Source organism: Schistocerca gregaria, chromosome 7, assembly GCF_023897955.1.
Source record: "Schistocerca gregaria isolate iqSchGreg1 chromosome 7, iqSchGreg1.2, whole genome shotgun sequence".
NCBI lineage: Eukaryota > Metazoa > Arthropoda > Insecta > Orthoptera > Acrididae > Schistocerca > Schistocerca gregaria.
The window spans coordinates 194,012,048-194,034,004 of NC_064926.1; the positions used below are offsets into that span (position 1 = coordinate 194,012,048).

Sequence of the window (21,957 nt, forward strand, 5' to 3'; positions counted from 1 at the left end):
CTAGTAAGCAGCAGTAAGCAGAGCAGACCCGTGCTCCTGCAGAGTTGGAATGCCATGGACCTAGCCCTTAGCTCAAGCCAAAAGTTGTATGAACTACCTGTTGAGTTAATGTTGTGCGAGTATCTCCATGGGTATGGATGCTCCACTTCCTGTGGATCAATTTTGCACAGCGAGTTAGTTCCATCCATGGGGTTCTGTTCCCCAGTTGTTACTGAGTTACCGTAAGCCTGTGAAGTATTGTGCCAATCTCGTTGAGTAGCGACATTGTCACTCTTTATACAGATACTTAAGTCTCAAACATATTTTCACTTTTATCATTCTTGTAATGTCTTCATGTCTTCTGCAACTAAACTCAGCCCTGTCTATTCTTGCTGGCTCCAAGGCATTTCTTCATATACTTTTTCGTTCTTTCCCATAATTTCATTTATCATGATGTTGGGCCTGGTGGTCTACTAGTAAAGCATATAACCCGGAAACCGAAAGGTCATGGAATCGAATCCCAGTTGGACTACTGATTTTCAGTCTGCCTTTAGCCTAGTATTCATCTCCCACTGATGTGGAGATTTGCCAAAAATAACACACAGTGCAGATTCCATGTTAAACTGTAGGTCACCTTTCCCTATTGGATAACTGGGGTAGGTTAGGGACATGCAAGACGTCACTGTGGCGTCCAATTGAAAGACCTGCACCAGACCACTGAGCCATACAAAATTATTATTACTTTTATTATCATTATTATTTAACACTGCATCACTAAGGACATTTAATCTGCAACATAATGACTTGCTCACTAAACAACTGTGTTGTCTTGTCTAATTTTGTCGTTACCTGAGGGATTATTATTTATTTTATACAGTATACGGATTTCTATGAAGAAGATTACATACAATTCTGTTCAATATTTATAACATCAATGGAAATTCCTGGATGAATAATATGTAAAATAACAGAAAAACAGCCTCTCACCACCGATATCTGACTCATGAGTGGTGCATAGAAACAAGCAATAGAAAAAGTACAAGGTGTAAAACTTTGCTTCTGCTGTTTTTTCCCCAACATTTGAGGCTTTAATGAAACAAATTGGATACACATGTATCATTCAAAGTATTTTCCATTGCTAGCCACTACTTCCTCCCATCTTTCGGGCAGTGTATGAATCCCGCGTCGAAAAAATTTTTCATCTTTTGATTCGATCCACAAATCAATCCAATTTGTGACTTCTTCATGAGATCAGAAGTGTTGGACAGCCAGGCCATGCAACATGATCTAAACAGGTGATAGTCAGATGGAAAATGTCTGGAGAATACGGTGGGAGGGGTAAGACTTCCCATTTTAATGTTTCCATGTATGTTTTCACCTCTTTTGCAATGTGGTGTTGAGCGTTGTCGTGCTACAAAACCACTTTATTGTGCTTCTCAGTGTATTGTGCCCATTTGTCTTTTAATGCTCTGCTCAGACACGTTAATTGTGTTCGATAATGAGCACCTGTGATTGTTTCACTTGGTTTTAGCACCTCATAGTACATGATGCCGAGCTGGTCCCACCAAATGCAGAGCATGATCTTGGAGCCATGAATATACAGTTTGGCCGTTGACGTGGAAGCATGGCCGGGATATCCCCATGATTTTTTGCGTTTAGGGTTATCGTAATGAACCCATTTTTCGTCCCCAGTCACAATGCGATGCAGAAATCCCTTCCGTTTTTGCCTCTGAAGCTACTGTTCACAAACACACAAACGCCATTCAACATCTCTTGATTTTAGTTCACACTGGACCCAAGTTCCTTCTTTCTGAATCATGCCCATAGCCTTGAAACATTTTGAAATGGCTTGTTGTGTCACTCCTACTAATCGTGCCAATTCTTCTTGAGTTTGACATGAGTCTTCCCTCAGCAATGCCTCCAATTCTGCAACTTCAAAAACATTCTCTCTTCCACCACTATGCTGGTCTACGACATTAAAATCACAGTTCTTGAAGCGTTGAAACCAATCATGATACATTCTTTCACTAACAGCATCCTTACCATGTGTACTTAAGAGAATTCGATGAGACTCAGCAACTGTTTTCTTCATATTGAAACAAAATAGTAACACTGCCCACAAATGACGAGAATTAGGCTCATAAACTGACATTTTCAATCAAGAACAACTTCATGATGCAGACACAAATTGACTGATGTTTGAATGAGGTTATGTTGACTGAGGTCCAACATAACTGCCTGATGTCCGTGATCTGTTTCTTTCGACCACTACTTACCATTGTCGCCACCTATCTGCAAACGGCGGAAGCAAAGTTGTACACCTCGTATTTTACTAGTTTTTGAGCTCTTGTTGTTTCTCTAGTAACACTACACATGTCCGCCTCAGCAGCTGTGCAGTCAGTGTGGTGGACTGCTAGCCAAAGAAGCTCGGATTCAATTCCTGGCCAGGTCAGAGGTTTTTTCCTCTCGGGGGCTGGGTGTTGTGTTGTTCTCACATTTGTATTGTTATGATTGACATTCCACAACTGAGAGAGCTGTATGGGTATCCCCCCAAACCACATCCAAATGCTTTTGGCTGCACAAATTCATTGTAGTACAGTTCTTTGTTTATTACTAGCTACAGAAGATAAGTGTCAGTTTTGTGGAATTACTAAAGTAAGGATGTTTTGTTAAGTTGTTCAAAATATGCAGCATAAAACAACAGGGCACAGTTACGAACTTTTTTTTTTATTCGCAGCTGGTACAGTTAGGAGAAAAATTATTTCAATGTCTGTCTACAAGTTGCTGAAAGAAAACTATGCTATCACTAATTCTTTTAATATTCTTATAGTTGCTCCTGAAAGGGTGACATGCTTGCTAGTTCATAATTATGTTACTATACAATGTTCTGGAATGGCATATACAATTGTCTCAAAACAGACTAGTCATTTGGTTTTTAGGAGGCAGGGGAAAGGAATGGAGTGAAACCTCAGTGTAACAACAGTAATGTGAGTGCATATTACTCTCTTCTTCTTTCCTTCAATGGCTCTTCTTTGCAGGACATTCCTCTTCAATATATGTCTCAAGCTAAGACGTTTACTTCATTCTTATCATTTTTATTACTGTTCTTTTTTCTAATCTCAAACATAATTCTCCATTCCACATTCTCAGTTAGTTCAAATTTAATTATTCTGCTCTACATGCACTATTCGAAACTATTACCTTGCTCCTCTTACTTGTCTGTCCGTAATTACTCACTGCTGTCAAAAAACCTTTCTCCAAAAGCCCTTTATTCTCCATCTTCTTTCCTCCCTACCAAAATTCTAAGCACCTACGAGATTTTGCTCGTTATTGGGACATTTTGATGAAACCTGCGTGTGTGTTGATTCTCATCAATTTGTTTTTTTCTAGATTTATCTAATTCTATACTCTTTTTCATACATTTACTAAGTCCACTCAATCATAAATCGTAGTTCTTCCTTCAATTCTGAAAACACTGCTTGATTACCTGCATATTTCATTGTCTTTATCTCTCTCCTCGTCCTATTATATGTATAGTTTTTTTCAGTGCTTTATCTGTTAGTTTCTCAACATATGAAATGAACAGATTGCTGCTCAGCACAAAGAGGATGTGGAGAGTGGTATGCAGGCACATTTAAATAAATGACTGCTAGAAATCATCAGGTTTCAGTCAAAGTCCTTTCCCAGATGTAACCGCCCCCCCCCCCCCCCCCCCACACACACACACATATTCCAACATGCATAACACACACAGTGACTGTCACCTCCTGCAAAGATCAGACTTTTTCTTCATGTGCCTTCTCTATATGGGGAGCAGCAATCTATCCATTTCATATTGTTCAAGCAATAGAAACTCCAGGTAGGAATATCAATAATGTAAAAAAAAAGATAGGTTGCTACTTACCACAAAAAAGACACATTAAGTTGCAGACAGGCACAATGAAACACACTTACATAAAGATTTCGGCCACAGCCTTTATCAACAAAAGAGAAACACACCGTTCATACACACAAGCAAGCACGCCTCATGCACACATGCCGGCCGAGTTGTTGGAGTTGGCAGTTGTGTGTGCTTTCTTGTGTGTATGAACTACATGTGTTTCTCATTTGCTGATGAAGGCATCTTTTTGTTAGGTCTTTTAATTGTGCCTATCTGCAACTTAACGTGTTTTCTTAACGGTAAGTGGCAAACTATCTTTCCTATGTTGTTGACATTCCATGTTTTTGTTATTCCATCCTGAATTTTTCATTTTTTAGTTTCTCAACGAGGCCAGCCTGGCCTCGGCAGCCAGGGACAATGGTTGTGTGTGTGTGTGTGTGTGTGTGTGTGTGTGTGTGTGTGTGTGTGTGTGTGTGTGTGTGTACTGTCTAATTAAAAAGAAGGCCTTTGGTTGAAAGCCTATTTATTTAGCAGTCTATTTGTTTCACCTGTCCATGACACACCACCACTATATGGGGAGTAGTAATCTATCCTTTTCATCCAGGATTTTCCACTGTTTCATTTTATCTCTTCCAATACCCATCTGATATGTTTTTTCATTGTCAATCCTCAATAACACTTTTTGTCTGATGTGCAGATCCTTTGTCAGTCTACTGCTCTTCCTGCCTCTATCATCATATTTTAAATTTTTCAGGGCAATACTCCAAGGAAAGAAGACTGAGGTTCAACATACTGTCAACAATGAGGCCATTAGAGGTAGAGCACAAGATCATATTGAGAAAAGATGAGGCACCATCCATACATTCAGCTTAAGTGATTTATGGAAAGCACAGAAAACAGAATCTGGATGGCTGGACAGATATTTTGATTGCCATTCTCCCAAATAACAGTCCAGTGTCATATCACTGCACCACCTTACTCAGTGCATACACCCGTCATCTCAAGTTACATGCCTTTTGCAGCCAATGAAACAGACATATACACTCCTGGAAATGGAAAAAAGAACACATTGACTTGCTCCGGACACTGCGAGAGGGCTGTACAAGCAATGATCACACGCACGGCACAGCAGACACACCAGGAACCGCAGTGTTGGCCGTCGAATGGCGCTAGCTGCGCAGCATTTGTGCACCGCCGCCGTCAGTGTCAGCCAGTTTGCCGTGGCATACGGAGCTCCATCGCAGTCTTTAACAATGGTAGCATGCCGCGACAGCGTGGACGTGAACCGTATGTGCAGTTGACGGACTTTGAGCGAGGGCGTATAGTGGGCATGTGGGAGGCCGGGTGGACGTACCACCGAATTGCTCAACACGTGGGGCGTGAGGTCTCCACAGTACATCGATGTCGTCACCAGTGGTCGGCGGAAGGTGCATGTGCCCGTCGACCTGGGACCAGACCGCAGCGACGCACGGATGCACGCCAAGACCGTAGGATCCTACGCAGTGCCGTAGGGGACCGCACTGCCACTTCCCAGCAAATTAGGGACACTGTTGCTCCTGGGGTATCGGCGAGGACCATTCGCAACCGTCTCCATGAAGCTGGGCTACGGTCCCGCACACCGTTAGGCCGTCTTCCGCTCACGCCCCAACATCGTGCAGCCCGCCTCCAGTGGTGTCGCGACAGGCGTGAATGGAGGGACGAATGGAGACGTGTCGTCTTCAGCGATGAGAGTCGCTTCTGCCTTGGTGCCAATGATGGTCGTATGCGTGTTTGGCGCCGTGCAGATAAGCGCCACAATCAGGACTGCATACGACCGAGGCACACAGGGCCAACACCCGGCATCATGGTGTGGGGAGCGATCTCCTACACTGGCCGTACACCTCTGGTGACCGTCGAGGGGACACTGAATAGTGCACGGTACATCCAAACCGTCATCGAACCCATCGTTCTACCATTCCTAGACCGGCAAGGGAACTTGCTGTTCCAACAGGACAATGCACGTCCGCATGTATCCCGTGCCACCCAACGTGCTCTAGAAGGTGTAAGTCAACTACCCTGGCCATCAAGATCTCCGGATCTGTCCCCCATTGAGCATGTTTGGTACTGGATGAAGCGTCGTCCCACGCGGTCTGCACCTCCAGCACGAACGCTGGTCCAACTGAGGCGCCAGGTGGAAATGGCATGGCAAGCCGTTCCACAGGACTACATCCAGCATCTCTACGATCGTCTCCATGGGAGAATAGCAGCCTGCATTGCTGCGAAAGGTGGATATACACTGTACTAGTGCCGACATTGTGCATGCTCTGTTGCTTGTGTCTATGTGCCTGTGGTTCTGTCAGTGTGATCATGTGATGTATCTGACCCCAGGAATGTGTCAATAAAGTTTCCCCTTCCTGGGACAATGAATTCACGGTGTTCTTATTTCAATTTCCAGGAGTGTATAACTGTTAAATTTTAGCATTTTTGCCTGTATTGTCCATTGAAATTCAATGGAAACTTGTGATCCTTCTTCGTTCCTCATTGCAAACTACTCACTCTTGCCCATATTTCCATTAATTTTCAAAATTTCTGCATACAGGCCCACAGTATGACTTTTGTAATGTGGTATAAAAAAATATTTGTCATACAATTTTCACATTCTTCAGAACGGTGTTCCTCAGGTAAAGGAAATGAAATGGTTTTAGGTAAATCTTTAGGTAAAATGTCCTTGTCACATACCAAACCAGACAATGATACTTTTAAGAACTTTGTTTTCCATTTTTTCTGTGTCTGTATGTATGCTTGGACTGATTGCAATACTAGTATCACCTACAAAAAGAACTAATTCTGCTAGTTTTATACTAAATGGAAGATTGTTTACATATATGAGTAACAGTAATGGACCTAAGATTGAACTTGGGGAATCCCATATGTGATTTCTCCCCAGTCAGAATTACAGCCCTAGACTGTTGTTGTTGTTGTCTTCAGTCCTGAGACTGGTTTGATGCAGCTCTCCATGCTACTCTATCCTGTGCAAGCTGCTTCATCTCCCAGTACCTACTGCAACCTACATCCTTCTGAATCTGCTTAGTGTACTCATCTCTCGGTCTCCCTCTACGATTTTTACCCTCCACGCTGCCCTCCAATGCTAAATTTGTGATCCCTTGATGCCTCAAAACATGTCCTACCAACCGATCCCTTCTTCTAGTCAAGTTGTGCCACAAACTTCTCTTCTCCCCAATCCTATTCAATACCTCCTCATTAGTTACGTGATCTATCCACCTTATCTTCAGTATTCTTCTGTAGCACCACATTTCGAAAGCTTCTATTCTCTTCTTGTCCAAACTAGTTATCGTCCATGTTTCACTTCCATACATGGCTACACTCCAAACAAATACTTTCAGAAACGACTTCCTGATACATAAATCTATATTCGATGTTAACAAATTTCTCTTCTTCAGAAATGCTTTCCTTGCCATTGCCAGTCTACATTTTATATCCTCTCTACTTCGACCATCATCAGTTATTTTACTTCCTAAATAGCAAAACTCACTTACTACTTTAAGTGTCTCATTTCCTAATCTAATTCCCTCAGCATCACCCGATTTAATTTGACTACATTCCATTACCCTCGTTTTGCTTTTGTTAATGTTCATCTTATATCCTCCTTTCAAGACACTGTCCATTCCGTTCAACTGCTCTTCCAAGTCCTTTGCCGTCTCTGACAGAATTACAATGTCATCGGCGAACCTCAAAGTTTTTACTTCGTCTCCATGAATTTTAATACCTACTCCAAATTTTTCTTTTGTTTCCTTTACTGCTTGCTCAATATACAGATTGAATAACATCGGGGAGAGGCTACAACCCTGTCTCACTCCTTTCCCAACCACTGCTTCCCTTTCATGCCCCTCGACTCTTATTACTGCCACCTGGTTTCTGTACAAATTGTAAATAGCCTTTCGCTCCCTGTATTTTACCCCTGCTACCTTTAGAATTTGAAAAAGAGTATTCCAGTCAACATTGTCAAAAGCTTTCTCTAAGTCTACAAATGCTAGAAACGTAGGTTTGCCTTTTCTTAATCTTTTTTCTAAGATAAGTCGTAAGGTCAGTATTGCCTCACGTCTTCCAACATTTCGACGGAATCCAAACTGATCCTCCCCGAGGTCTGCATCTACCAGTTTTTCCATACGTCTGTAAAGAATTCGCGTTAGTATTTTGCAGCCGTGGCTTATTAAACTGATAGTTCGGTAATTTTCACATCTGTCAGCACCTGCTTTCTTTGGGATTGGAATTATTATATTCTTCTTGAAGTCTGAGGGTATTTCGCCTGTCTCATACATCTTGCTCACCAGCTGGTAGAGTTTTGTCATGACTGGCTCTCCCAAGGCTGTCAGTAGTTCTAATGGAATGTTGTCTACTCCGGGGGCCTTGTTTCGACTCAGGTCTTTCAGTGCTCTGTCAAACTCTTCACGCAGTATCGTATCTCCCATTTCGTCTTCATCTACATCCTCTTCTATTTCCATAATATTGTCCTCAAGTACATCGCCCTTGTATAAACCTTCTATATACTCCTTCCACCTTTCTGCCTTCCCTTCTTTGCTTAGAACTGGGCTGCCATCTGAGCTCTTGATATTCATACACGTGGTTCTCTTCTCTCCAAAGGTCTCTTTAATTTTCCTGTAGGCAGTATCTATCTTACCCCTAGTGAGATAAGCTTCTACATCCTTACATTTGTCCTCTAGCCATCCCTGTTTAGCCATTTTGCACTTGGGCTATATTGCTTGAATTGCTAAGTACAACTTTCTGCATTCTTTTGGTTAGATATGACATTATCTGTTGGTTGGCTCAGCCATCAAGCCAGTAAAATGTTAATTTATATTTAAGAAACGATTATTAAATGCATTTGCTACCTGTGACTCATCATTTATAGCCCTTCCATTCAATACTGCTGTTGTACTGTTCTGTGGCTGGTTTTCCTGTCTCCCACTTCTCTACATTACATATTGCCTTAAGTCTGTTGTAGGAAGTAGTGATTTATGATGTTCCGTGCATGTTCTTTGATGTTTTTAATCACATTTCTTAGTAGTTTTGAGTGTTTTTTGTAGTGTGCAACTACTACGGGATCCCTACTTGTTTTTGCCAAAAGATACACTTCCCTTTCCCTTTCACAGGATACTTTAACCCTTCTAGTGAACCATGGTTTTTTACTTGGCTATTTACTGTCCTTTCTGATTAGCTTACACAGATAGCAACTTTCAAATGATGATATGAATTTATCATGGAACAGATTAAATTTTAATGTTAGAATTTGGTCCATTGTAAAGCATATCTCATGTCATCTCCTGTAAACTATTCCTTACAGCATCTGTCCTGGAGTCATTAATTATTCTAACTGATTTCTACTGAGGAGTATCCATATGGCAAGGCATTAAGTTATTTATCCTAACTAACTGTGCATCATGATCAGAGCACCATTTGTTACTGGAGAAACAGTTATTTTCTTATTCTCGGCTTCATCAAAGAAAACATTATCAATTAGGGTCCTACTGTATTTATCAAATCGTGTTGGAAAGTTAATTAACAAGACCAAATTGTAGGATCCACATACAGTTTCCATAACATTTTTCCATCAGAATCCTTTACAAAATCTCCACTGAAGTCACTACAGACTATTAACTGCTGATTCCAACAGTGACATACTGAAATTATAGTCACAGGATACCACGTTTTATTTTGTTTTGTGAAGTGCCAAATGTGTGTGTTTTCCTTCTTTTTCCGAAGAAGGCTTTGGCTCAATGCTTAGTGTGTAACAGCATTTTTGTTGTACCTGTATGAAACTCAATGTGCCATTTTTACAGTGAGCAGCAATCTATGCTTTTCATAGCTGTTGATATTCCAACCAGAACTTTCCATTGTTTGAAGTCTAGAAAAATCTCTAATCATTTTGACTTGAAAATGCAAATGTATCTGGTATGCATCTTTCAATACCAGTCAATACCTGAAAGTATTATAGTATACGAACAACAGCCAAGCAAGACGATTAGTACACAGTTTTTGAAAAGTAATTGATTTTTTCACTAATTTACTGATCAGCACACATCTTTGGTGTATCTGCTGACTTCAAAACTTGCATCAGTCTTTTTCCCATAAAGAAATGACTATGCTATTAATGTGGTAATGGAAAGACCTGTTGGAATAATTAATTCTCTCTCTCTCTCTCTCTCTCTCTCTCTCTCTCTCTCTCTCTCTCTCTCTCTCTCGCTCTCACACACACACACACACACACACACACACACACACACGCACACAGAATGTGTGTATGTGTATGGCTACATTCCCCAGCTGCCTTGCACTGAGCTGCTGGCACTACAACTTGACTGACTAGTTGAATTGCTATGCTGGTACAACTGGAACGATGTAGTAGCCAGAACAGTGCAACTGTTTGTGTGTCAGTCAACGAGTCAATATCTACTATTTAGTGAGTAGGTATCTTTAGTACTAAAAAACCTTTTTTTCACATTTTATCTGATCTTTCCATTACCACATTATATAGGCTGGTAGTGAATCTTTTTTTCCTTTCTTTTTTGGGATAGGGGTCTGTGTTTTTTTTTCTCCAACCATGGAAAACACATATCTGTTTAAGAGACCTGCAGTAAATTATAGTACTCATAGTCGGAAATATGCTGAAGCATCATTCAGTTGATACCATAGGTGTTGTCTTGTCCATAGGGGCATATCATCCAGTGTTGCTGTAAGCATATGTTCTAAGAAATACAGGTAATCCACATCCAACAATTCTGTCCTTCAGTATGAATGGGCCAAACAGTATATCACTGAGAATACCAGCCTATACGTTAACACTGAATTGCATCTGGAATCAGGCAGAATGAGACACAACTTACACATATATGCTGATGAGAATCCTCATGTAACTTTTTCCTATGGTATCAACTAGATAGTGCTCCAGCACGTTCCTGGTTATGAGTACAACAATAGCTGGATGACTATTTTTCCAGCCACATGGATCAGAAAGGGTGGATCCCCTCCTTGGCTGGCATTGTCCCTGATCTGACACAAACAACTGGGCCTCTTTCTCTGGGGTTTCCTCAAAGAGTAAGTGCGTAGACCAGAGACGACAAGGAAAGAAAAGCAAAGATTCACATTGTGGCAGTGGTGATACGCCAGCAGGAATTTGGTAACTTACAATGTGAACTCAAGTGGTGCGCTGAGGCTTGTAGTCATGCAAGATAGGGACATTTCAAGCATCTGCCCCCACATGACAAAATCAAAACAAGGACAGTGTCACATATTAATATAATAAATATGTAACTCCAAAATGATAATGAATACGGAAAACTTTATTAAATTTTTTAGTTGCAAATAAGATCCTCTTATCATCTCATCAAGAGGTGAGCTTATCTTCTGATATATCCCATATTGCAGTTTCTGTCTCATAAACACGTGCCTGGAAACTAATTTTTGTACCATGACAGCCTCATTTATTGTGGTTTTGAGGCAACTGCTATAACAATATTTTGCTACAATAGTTAAATGAGAATGACATGTGATGCCTTTCTGATAGCTTGGCATGTTTCAATTAACACCTGTAAAATCTACAATTTTCTTCAGAACACACTTATTCTTTTCAGAACTCATTTATTCTTTTAAATCAACCTTTGGCTTCTTGCTATCCCATGAACATGTAAGTACACTATGTATCCATTCCGCATTGTAACTTTTAATGGGGGCTGCTACGAGCAGTGGAATCAATGGACACTCGATGACCTCGGACATGTACCAGTATTGATTTTTTGCTAATCACTGTGAACCTTGCGCTGTTAACAATATTATGTGTGTAGTAGTGTTGTAGTAGAAACATAAAGCAAGTATGTGCTGCTCAAAATGTTTCCAAGAGGACCACTAAAAGTGCCAAGTTACAACTTTCAAGTATTCGTTATTGGTATCATCATTTAATTTTCTTTGTTAATGCATGGTTAATTACATGAATTGCAGCATTTGTATATTTAAGAAGTATACTTATGATGTATTTCACAGCTGTATCTTTTAGTGACTAATGTAATTTCATGATGTTAATGTTATAGGATAGGCCTACTGCTACAGCTTTATACACCCTGCCTACACACAGTACAAAAATTCTCAATCCTTTCACTTTACTGACCAGTTGTTAGTTTTATCAAATCAGGAATTGGACAAAAATATGGGAAAACAACAAGAAATGCATACTTGAACATAATTGCAGGTCTAGTCAGCCTGCAGGTTGTACTCTTGTAGTTCACCACTACCAGTACCTGTGCAACGTCTTCTATGTTGCAAATGTTATAGTTAGAACAGTGTTTGTGTAGTTGTGAGTACATTATGTCAAAGCTAAGTGCATTTGAATGCAGGCAAATTGTTGGTGCCCTTGTGGTGGGTGCTTCCATAACTAAGGTAGAAAAAGTGTTTGCTATTTCGAGAGGCACTACATCAATGCTGTATACCACATACAGGGAAAGGAGAAAAACATTATCAGCTAAGTCACAATGTGGAAAAGAGTGCTGAGTGAAGGTGACGGATGCTCACAGAAGATTGTGATGATAAATTAGAGGATGACGGCAGCAGAACTGAATGTCGCACTCACGAGCCCGGTCAGCCCCAAAACAACACAAATGGAGCTTCAAAAGCAGAGACTTGCAGGGTGAGCTGGATTTTCAAAACCACTCATCAGCAATGCAAATGCCTATAATGAAAAAACATGGTGCCAAAGCCATAAAACCTAAACTATGGAGCAGTGGAAGAATTTCATTTGGTCAGATGAGTCTTGTTTCACATTGTTTCAAACTTCTGGCCAAGTTTACGTCCCAAGAGTAAAACATGGTGGGAGTTCAGATAAGATTTGAGCAGTCATATCAAGGTAGTCCATGGGTCTCATGGTGATGCTGTGTTCCGAGACGACATGGTCCCTGTTCACACAGTTTTCATCACACAGGACTAGTTTTGAGAGAATGAGGATGAAGTATCACACGTCCCCTGACCACCACTGTCATCAGATCTCAATATCATTTAGCTTTTGTGGTCTGCTTTGGAGAGAAGGATGCATGATCACTATTCACTTCCATTATCATTGTCTGGACTTGCCACGGATTTACAGGAAGATTGGTATAAGGTTCCCTTAAAATTATATGACATCTATATTTATTCATTCCAAGATGACTGTAAGTTGTTTTGAATGCTAACAGTTTTCCTATAAAGTGCTGTGCTTAAGTGTGAGTAGCTCTTTCATATCACATTTGGACTATACTGTGTCAAACGCTAACTGTCTTGTGGTGTGATCCTCCACTGATGTCCTACCCAAATTTGGAAACCATATTACATGTATGGTATAGGGCTACACTGTACATTATACTTCATTAGCTCTGTAAACACATTTATAAGGGTTGATTGTTAGTGCAATTTTCTAAATAGCTAGAAAAGTTGATTAAGACAGAAGAACCTGGAGCTACACACTTTAGCTGGAAATGTGGTAAACCATATTATATGCAATATGGCATTTGCAGGCCTCCTGACAGCTGCACACAATGCTAACAGTGTGCTATCGTGATTTAGGTATGTTAACACAAATAGAGACAGATTATTTCCCCATGAACACAGAAAGAAAAATGAACATTTCAGCACCTGTGTTTCCATTATAATTAGTTTTTATCGTAAATCTTTCCAAAAAAGAATGCAATGGTTAAATTTAAGAAATACAGCTGCCCCCTCCCCCTTCGATAAACCATGGACCTTGCCATTGGTGAGGCGACTTGCGTGCCTCAGCGATACAGATAGTTATACCGTAGGTGCAACAACAACGGAGGGGTATCTGTTGACAGGCCAGGCAAACGTGTGGTTCCTGAAGAGGGGCAGCAGCCTTTTCAGTGGTTACAGGGGCATCAGTCTGGATGATTGACTGATCTGGCATTGTAACATTAACCAAATCAGCTTCAATGTGCTGGTACTGTGAACGGCTGAAAGCAAGGAGAACCTAAGCCACAAGTTTTCCTGAGGGCATGCAATTGTACTGTATTGTTAAATGATGATGGCATCCTCTTGGGTAAAATATTCTCGAGGTAAAATAGTCCCCCATTCGGATCTCCAGGTGGGGACTACTCAGGAGGACGTCGTTATCAGGAGAAAGAAAACTGACGTTCTACAGATCAGAGCGTAGAATGTCACATCCCTTAATCGGGCAGGTAGGTTAGAAAATCTTTAAAGGGAAATGGATAGGTTAAAATTAGATATAAAAAAAGAGAGCAGGTAAGTTACTATGAACACCATAGTGAACGCATTATTGTAGCCAAGATACATATGAAGCCCATGCCTACCACAGTAGTACAAGTTTATATGCCAACTAGCTTCGCAGATGATGAAGAGATTGAAGAAATTCCGATAATGAAGGGAGATGAAAATTTAATAGTCATGGAGGATTGGAATTCAATAGCAGGAAAAGGAAGAGAAGGAAAAGTAGTAGGTGAATATGGAATTTGGGTAAGGAATGAAAGAGGAAGCCATCTGGTAAAATTTTGCACAGAGCATAACTTAATCACAGCTAACATTTGGTTTAAGAATCATGACAGAACGTTGTATACTGTATGTGGAAAGGCCTGGAGATACTGGAAGATTTCAGATAGACTATGAAATGGTTAGAGATTTAGCAACCAGGTTTTAAGTTGTAAAACATATCCAGGGGAAGATGTGGAGTCTGACCACAATTGATTCGTTATGAACTGTAGATTAAAACTTACAGAACTACAAAAAGGTGACATTTTAAGGAGATGGGACATAGATAAACTGAAAGAAGCAGATGTTGTAGAGAATTTCAGAGAGAGCATTAGGGAATGACTGACAAGAATGGAGGAAAGAAATACAGTAGAAGCAGAATGAGTAGCTTTGAGAGATGAAATAGTGAAAGTAGCAGAGGATCAAGTAGGTAAAAAGACAAGGGCTAGAAGAAATCCTTGGGTAACAGAAGAGATACTGAATTTAATTGATGGAAGGAGAAAATATAAAAATGCAGTAAGTGAAGCAGGCGCAAAGGAATAAAAATGTATCAAAAATGAGATTGACAGGAAGTGCTAAAAGACTAGGCAGGGATGGCTAGAGGACAAATGTAAGGATGTAGAGGCATATATCACTAGGGGTAAGATAGATACTGCCTACAGGAAAATTAGAGAGACCTTTGGAGAAAAGAGAACTACCTGTATTAATATCAAGAGCTCATGTGGAAAACCGGTTCTAAGCAAAGAAGGGAAAGCAGAAAGTTGGAAGGAGTATATAAGAGGATCTATACAAGGGCGATGTACTTGAGGGTAATATTATGAAAATAGATGAAGATGAAATGGGAGATATGATACTGCGTGAAGAATCTGACAGGGCATGGAAAGATCTAAGTCGAAACAAGGCCCTGGGAGTAGACAACATTCCATTAGAACTACTGACACATTGGGAGACCCAACCACAACAAAACTCTACCATCTGGTGAGCAAGATGTATGAGACAGGCAAAATACCCCCCGACTTCAAGAAAAATATAATAATACCAATCTCAAAGAAAGTAGGTGGTGACAGATGTGAAAATTACCGAACTATCAGCATAGCAGGTCACAGCTGAAAAATACTGACACGAATTCAGTACAGATGAATAGAAAAACTGGTAGAAGCCAACCTCAGGGAAGATCAGTTTGGATTCCGTCGAAATGTTGGAACATGCGAGGCAATACTGACCCTACGACTTATCTTAGAAGATAGATAGAGGAAAGGCAAACCTACTTAGAGAAAGCTTTAGATGTTGTTGACTGGAACACTCTCTTTCAATTTCTGAAGGTGGCAGGGTTCAAATACGAGGAGCGAAAGGCTATTTACAATTTGTACAGAAACCACATGGCAGTTATAAGAGCTGAGGGGCACGAAAAGGAAGCAGTGATCCGGTAGGGAGTGAGACAGGGTTGTAGCCTACACCTGGTGTTATTCAATCTGTATATTGAGCAAGCAGTGAACGAGACAAAAGAAAAATTTGGAATAGGAATTAAAATCAATCGATAAGAAATAAAAATTTTGAGGTTTGCTGATGACATTGTAATTCTGTCAAAGACAGCAAAGGACCTGAAGAGCAGTTGAACGTAATGGACAGTGTCTTGAAAGGAGGATACAAGAAGAACAACAAAAACAAAATGAGGATAATGGAATGTAGAAACATTAAATCAGGTGATGCTGAGGGAATTAGATTAGGAAATGAGACACTTAAAGTAGTAAAGGAGTTTTGCTATTTGGGGAGCAAAATAACTGAGGATGGTCGAAGTAGAGAGGATATAAAATGTAGACTAGCAATGACAAGGAAAGTGTTTCTGAAGAAGAGAAATTTGTTAACATTGAGTAGGGCTATAGATTTTAAGTCCTTTCTGAAAGTATTTGAATGGAGTGTAGCCATGTATGGAAGTGAAACATGGACGATAAATAGTTGAGACAAGAAGAGAATAGAAGCTTTCAAAATAAGGTGCTACAGAAGAATGCTGAAGATTAGATGGATAGATCACAGAACTAATGATGTGGCACTGAATAGAATTGGGGAGAAGGGGAATTTGTGGCACTACTTGACTAGAAGAAGGGATCGATTGATAGGACACGATCTGAGGCCCCAAGTGATCACCAATTTAGTACTGGAGGGGAAGCATGGAGAGGAAAAAACGTAGAGGGAGACCAAGGGATGAATACACTAAGCAGATTCAGAAGGATGTAGGTTGCAGTAGTTGCTCAGAGATGATGAATCTCTCACAGGATTGGGTAGTATGGAGAGCTGCATCAAACCAGGCTCTGGACTGAAGACCATAACAACAACAGCTCCATCTACATTTCAGAGGCAAACAGTCAAGAATATATATAATATACGAAATAAACTATACACGATGTTCACAGTGATGCCTACGTCAAAACTCTGGGTCCAATACTGGCGAGTGCCAGTCTTTCTGGCGACTGACTTTCATTCAGACGTCTGAGCTTTGCTTGTAAAGTTTTCCTCAAGCACAAATGACCATTTAAATGCCTATAACCATGCATTATGCATAGTTGTAATCATCCAAATGAACAAATCCACATTGGTGTGCAATCACTGCACTTCAAATATATTGCAATGCTATGACTACAACACACTTCGTCTAAAAACATTCCAAACAACAGCAAACGTCATATACTAACGATTTGAAACGATATGGCAGTTGAAGTTCGTGGTCTGTATAACTTGGCTGAAGTAAATAACGGGCATTTAATTGTCTAATTTCTAACATAAGTGTGTATCCTGGAAACACACTTACTTCGTACATATCACGCAGAACTTCATTCCATAATGCACAAACTTGTTGTGCTCTACTGAGAGAGACTCCGTCCAAATGACTGAATATAATTTCCAGGATATCTCTCTGCATGTACCATAGCGTTTCCTCCATTTCAACGGTGCTTTTCCGTTAATGTCAATATTTCGTACACACTTGCAAATGTTTGACGCCAGACAAGACTTAATAACTGGTTGACAATCTACACTGTGCGCAATTTACATGGTTCTTCTTGATGGTCAACAATAACGTTACACAACACAGTGATCACAGTATCCAAACAATCCTTCACCGGTTCGCACAGTTTACTACCAACAAAACCAAACAAAACATAAATTCACTCAGCTGACAGCGCAGTGCTGACAATAGACGAAATAGAAATAAACGGAAAGACCCAACGGCTCCCATTAAACTCTAAGTATTGAAAAATGAACTATAATAAACATGTTATCACAATAAGGTACTCGTAACTTAAGTGAACTGTTATCGCATCGCCTCGTGTCGTTATCTTTCAGAGTGTTTAGCCTACGGCGCTACATCGCCTAAGACGACACTCGAAGTGTTGAACGTAACCTGAATGCCTTGTCGACACTCGACAGTATCGAAGACAGAATTGTGACGGGGCGCCGAAAGTGATCCAAGTTGTACACACGCAATTAAACATGGGTTTTGTTCACTGGAGGTGATAATGAATGCGTGCTTAAGGCAATAATGAGGTTTATTATTACAAGTTACCTACTAACATAGAGTAAATGAAAAAGACTGAGACAGCTTACACTGTGTGCAACGCTAGCAGACACTTTAGCTTTGAAAGCCAAACATTTGTTTGTGTTTGATGTTTCGTGCCCAAGCAGTATCAAATGATTCGTAATTCCGTGCAGCACTAGTGAATTGTAAATCTTCCTTATCGGCCGAAGTAATTATTTAGCGTAAAGAAACATGACTTCCTCAATCAAAAGAATATTGTGTGTCATCTTAATAGTCGTGGCATTAACACGTGCAGAGAAAGAACCCGTCGATGTGGAACAACCAATTAGTCCTCAATCAGTAAGTAAATTTATAATGAATTACTGCTACTCTTGTCTTTTTATCACTGTTGTGAAACTGATTTTTCCTTCTTTTCCAGAAAGCCCGTGACAATGCTGAAGCTCACACTCAAGGTGGCAGCGAAAAAACTACAAATCTCGGATTCATACACGCATTTATTGCGTCAATATCGGTTATTATTGTCTCCGAATTGGGCGACAAAACATTTTTCATCGCAGCTATCATGGCAATGAGACATCCACGCCTTACTGTATTTCTGGGTGCTATTTCAGCATTAATACTTATGACTATTTTATCAGGTTATTAGTTCTTTTCTTTATTCTGTTTATTACTATGGATTCATTTTAGTGCAGAGATCTATCTGTCAATAACTTGGTTTATATCGCTGTGTTCTTTTGCGTTATGGCTTTTCAGTTGGTCACTCAGTACCACTTGTACCTGTGTTTCAGTACACAGACATGGAATATATTTTGCAAATATAACCCCTCAAATTTGTAATGCTGTCAGTATTGTCACCGCCTCAGATGTGCATAGATTACATTTCCACTTACTTTAGAATATTATAGGTCCTTAGCGGCCATAGCTGTGGTACAGCACCTATTACAAATAGATAATTAATAGTGTACTTTATGAATAGTTAATTAACTTTTTACTTTGTAAATGTTACAGCTGTTTTTGGTCTCGCTGCAACAATTATCCCCCGTGCCTACACATACTACATTTCGACAGCATTATTTTTGCTGTTTGGGCTCAAGATGCTGAAGGAAGGTTATTACATGTCGCCTAATGAAGGACAAGAAGAGTTTGAGGAAGTGCAGTCCGATATACGAAAAAGAGAAGATGAGGTGAGTCATATTAAATGGGTTGGAAATGTAGATTCTTCTGCTGAAGTTTACAACTCCCTCCCGCAACCTCCCCCCCCCCTCCCCCCCTCCCCCATGGTGCCTGTGCATGTATGATTAAGAACAAGTGTGTTATTACTTTCAACAATAAAAACTAATCACTTATCTTACCCATCCATCTCCAGCCCCATGATTAAAGAAAGAAATATATACTCACAATTCAGCTGTTCCACCATCTACATTTCCCAGGTGGCCTTTGTAAAGTCTTACCTATTCTTCGATTACATGGGCTTTGACAGTATTACAGATTTTACATCTGTCGTATCTACTGAGGATTCCAGACCAAATAATAGTAGCCTAAAGTAGTTTAGCAAAATATTTGAATTCTCCTATCGCAAAGGTCTTAAATATTTTCTGAACTATATTAGCGTCAGCTTTCACTGTTATATGAAATTTCTGCATAACATTTTTTTGAATGCTTATTTCAGAGTGGGCTGGAGCGAAGTTCTCAATTATGCTATTCTGATTTGACCAGTTAAGTCATTGTGAACATTATCTTTAGAATTATTGTTGTCATTTGTCATTTGACCATTCAGCACAACACTACAACATATCATACACATTATAGTTATAATTCATACACACGTATGTATGTGTGTGATGGCTGTTAGTGGCAACTAAATTGGTATCTAGTTCTCACGCATTAGACAGGAACTGAAATTGAGAGTAGCAGAGCAAAAGCAGGAATGCTAAACTCTAGTCTTGTACCAGTGAAAACATGATTGAAACAGACAATCTGTTGCCGAGTATGCTTCTCCTTTAACTATAAGATGTTCTTTAGATCTCTTGAACAAAAAACCCTTGCCTAGTAGTTGGAATAAAGGACAGGTCATACCTGTCTACAGGAAGGGTACCATTGTAGAACATCATTGACATCTATTTGTTGTAGTGTCTTAGAACATAGGCCTATTATGAGCTAAAATGAATCGAAGTATCTCAGAGTGACCACCTCCATGCCAACCAGCATGAATTCTGAAAACATTGATCATGTGAAACCCCGCACACACTTCTCTCCTGACTTACTGGAAGCTTAGGATCAAGACAGCCAGGTAGATGCTGTACTTCTTGATTTCTGAAAAATATTTGTCTTAGTGCTACATCTACGCTTATCAAAAGTATGACTGAATGGGGTATCAAGTGAAATTTGTGACTGTATCGAGGATTTTTTGGCAGAAAGGATGCAGCAAGTTTTCTTGGATCGAATGTCGTCAATAGGTAAGGAAATAACTTAAGGTGTTCCCCCAGGAAAGTAAGGTGGGACCATTGCTGTTCATATTGCGTGTTAATGACCTTGTGAACAGTATTAATTGTTACTCCAGTATTATTGCAAGCAATGCAGTTATCTAAAGCGAAGTACAGTTTGAAAGAAGTTGCTCATGTATTTTGTCAGATCTTAATAAGATTTAAAAGTGGTGCAAACAGCTTCAACTTGCCTTAAGTCTTCATAAATGTAAAATTGTGCACATCTTACAGTGAAAAACATAATAGCCTATGATAATACCAGTGAGCCATAGTTGTAATCAGTTGACGCATACAAATACCTGGGTGTAGCAGTTATTATATGAAAAGAATAGATAGCTACTCTTCCTGTAGTGGGGATATTGAGCCAGACAGGCATAATAAAGAGTGCTAAAGAAGTAAGCTATCAGACAAAAGGTCTTTTTCGGAAGTAAAAACCACACACAGACAGACAGACAGACAGACAGAGAGAGAGAGAGAGAGAGAGAGAGAGAGAGAGAGAGATTCGTGCAAACATAAGTCACACACATGAGCACTCTCAGGCCACCGAGGCCCGACCTTGCTGGCCAGGCAGGGTGGAGCTCTCTCTCTGTGTGTGTGTGTGTGTGTGTGTGTGTGTGTGTGTGTGTGTGTGTGTTGGTCTACTTCAGGAAAAGGCATTTTGTTAAGACTGTCTGCGATTCAACATTTCCACCATATAGTGAGTAGCAATCAATCTCCTTTTCGTAACATTGTCAGTATTCCATCCTGGAGTTTCCATTGTTTATGTGTAACAATCTTTAGATAGATGAAATGTAAAGATCACATAGCCTTAGGTAAAGCAGGTGGCTGATGATGGTGTATTGGTAGGATGCTAGAGAAATGCAATCTGACTACAAAGGATATTGCATACAAAACACTTGTGCAATCCATCATAGCGTACTGCTCAAGTGTGTGGGAACTAGAGCAAATAGGACTGACAGCAGATATTGAATGTTTATAAAGAAGGGCAGCATTAATGGTCATAGGTTCTTTCGACGTTGGGGGAATTTCACAAAGATGCTGAAAGTACTGAACTGATAGATGCAAACTATCCCAAGAAAATCTACTTTGAGTTTCTAGAATCAACTTTAAGTGATGAATCTAGAAATATATTACAATCTCCTATGTGGCACTCAAAGGGATCACGAAGACAAGATGAGACAAGTTATCACACACAGAAGCATTTAATCAGTCATTCGTCCTGGACTCGGTTTGTGAATGAAATGAGGGGAAAACTATAATAAGTGGTAGAATGGGAAGTACAGTCTGTCATGGACTTCATAGTGGTTTACAAAGTACAGTTTTAGACTTGGATGTGATGGTATACAAACTTGGATTGAAAATTATGTTGATAGACTGATTTGTACCATAGGGTGAGGTCTAGGGTAGGTTTCAGGTTGGAAGATTGACTGTGAGTTGGCTAAACCAGTGAGTGTGTCATGAAAACACGCAAATTCTTTTACATTAAGATTGTGACTACAGATTTATCTGTCGTCTTTATTAGTTTGGAAGACCATAGTTTGGCTGTAAGTGTGACAGAACCAACTGAT

At 40.1% G+C, this 21,957-nt stretch overlaps 2 protein-coding genes across 2 annotated transcripts in view; one reads left to right on the forward strand and one right to left on the reverse strand.

Moving 5' to 3' along the window:
* The window catches only part of LOC126282046 (uncharacterized), a 92,441-nt gene extending 74,950 nt beyond the window's left edge, over positions 1–17,491 (reverse strand). The window contains exon 1 of the mRNA XM_049981465.1: positions 17,181–17,491. Within this exon, the coding sequence (XP_049837422.1) occupies positions 17,181–17,312 (132 nt within the window). The 5' untranslated portion in view covers positions 17,313–17,491. The remainder of the gene's footprint in view (positions 1–17,180) is intronic.
* Positions 17,492–17,810: 319 nt separating this feature from the next.
* Positions 17,811–21,957, forward strand: part of LOC126282047 (transmembrane protein 165) — a 37,435-nt gene continuing 33,288 nt past the window's right edge. Inside the window, exons 1-3 of the mRNA XM_049981466.1 lie at positions 17,811–18,245; positions 18,325–18,544; positions 18,915–19,090. Coding sequence (XP_049837423.1) covers positions 18,138–18,245; positions 18,325–18,544; positions 18,915–19,090 — 504 coding nt within the window. The 5' untranslated portion in view covers positions 17,811–18,137. The remainder of the gene's footprint in view (positions 18,246–18,324; positions 18,545–18,914; positions 19,091–21,957) is intronic.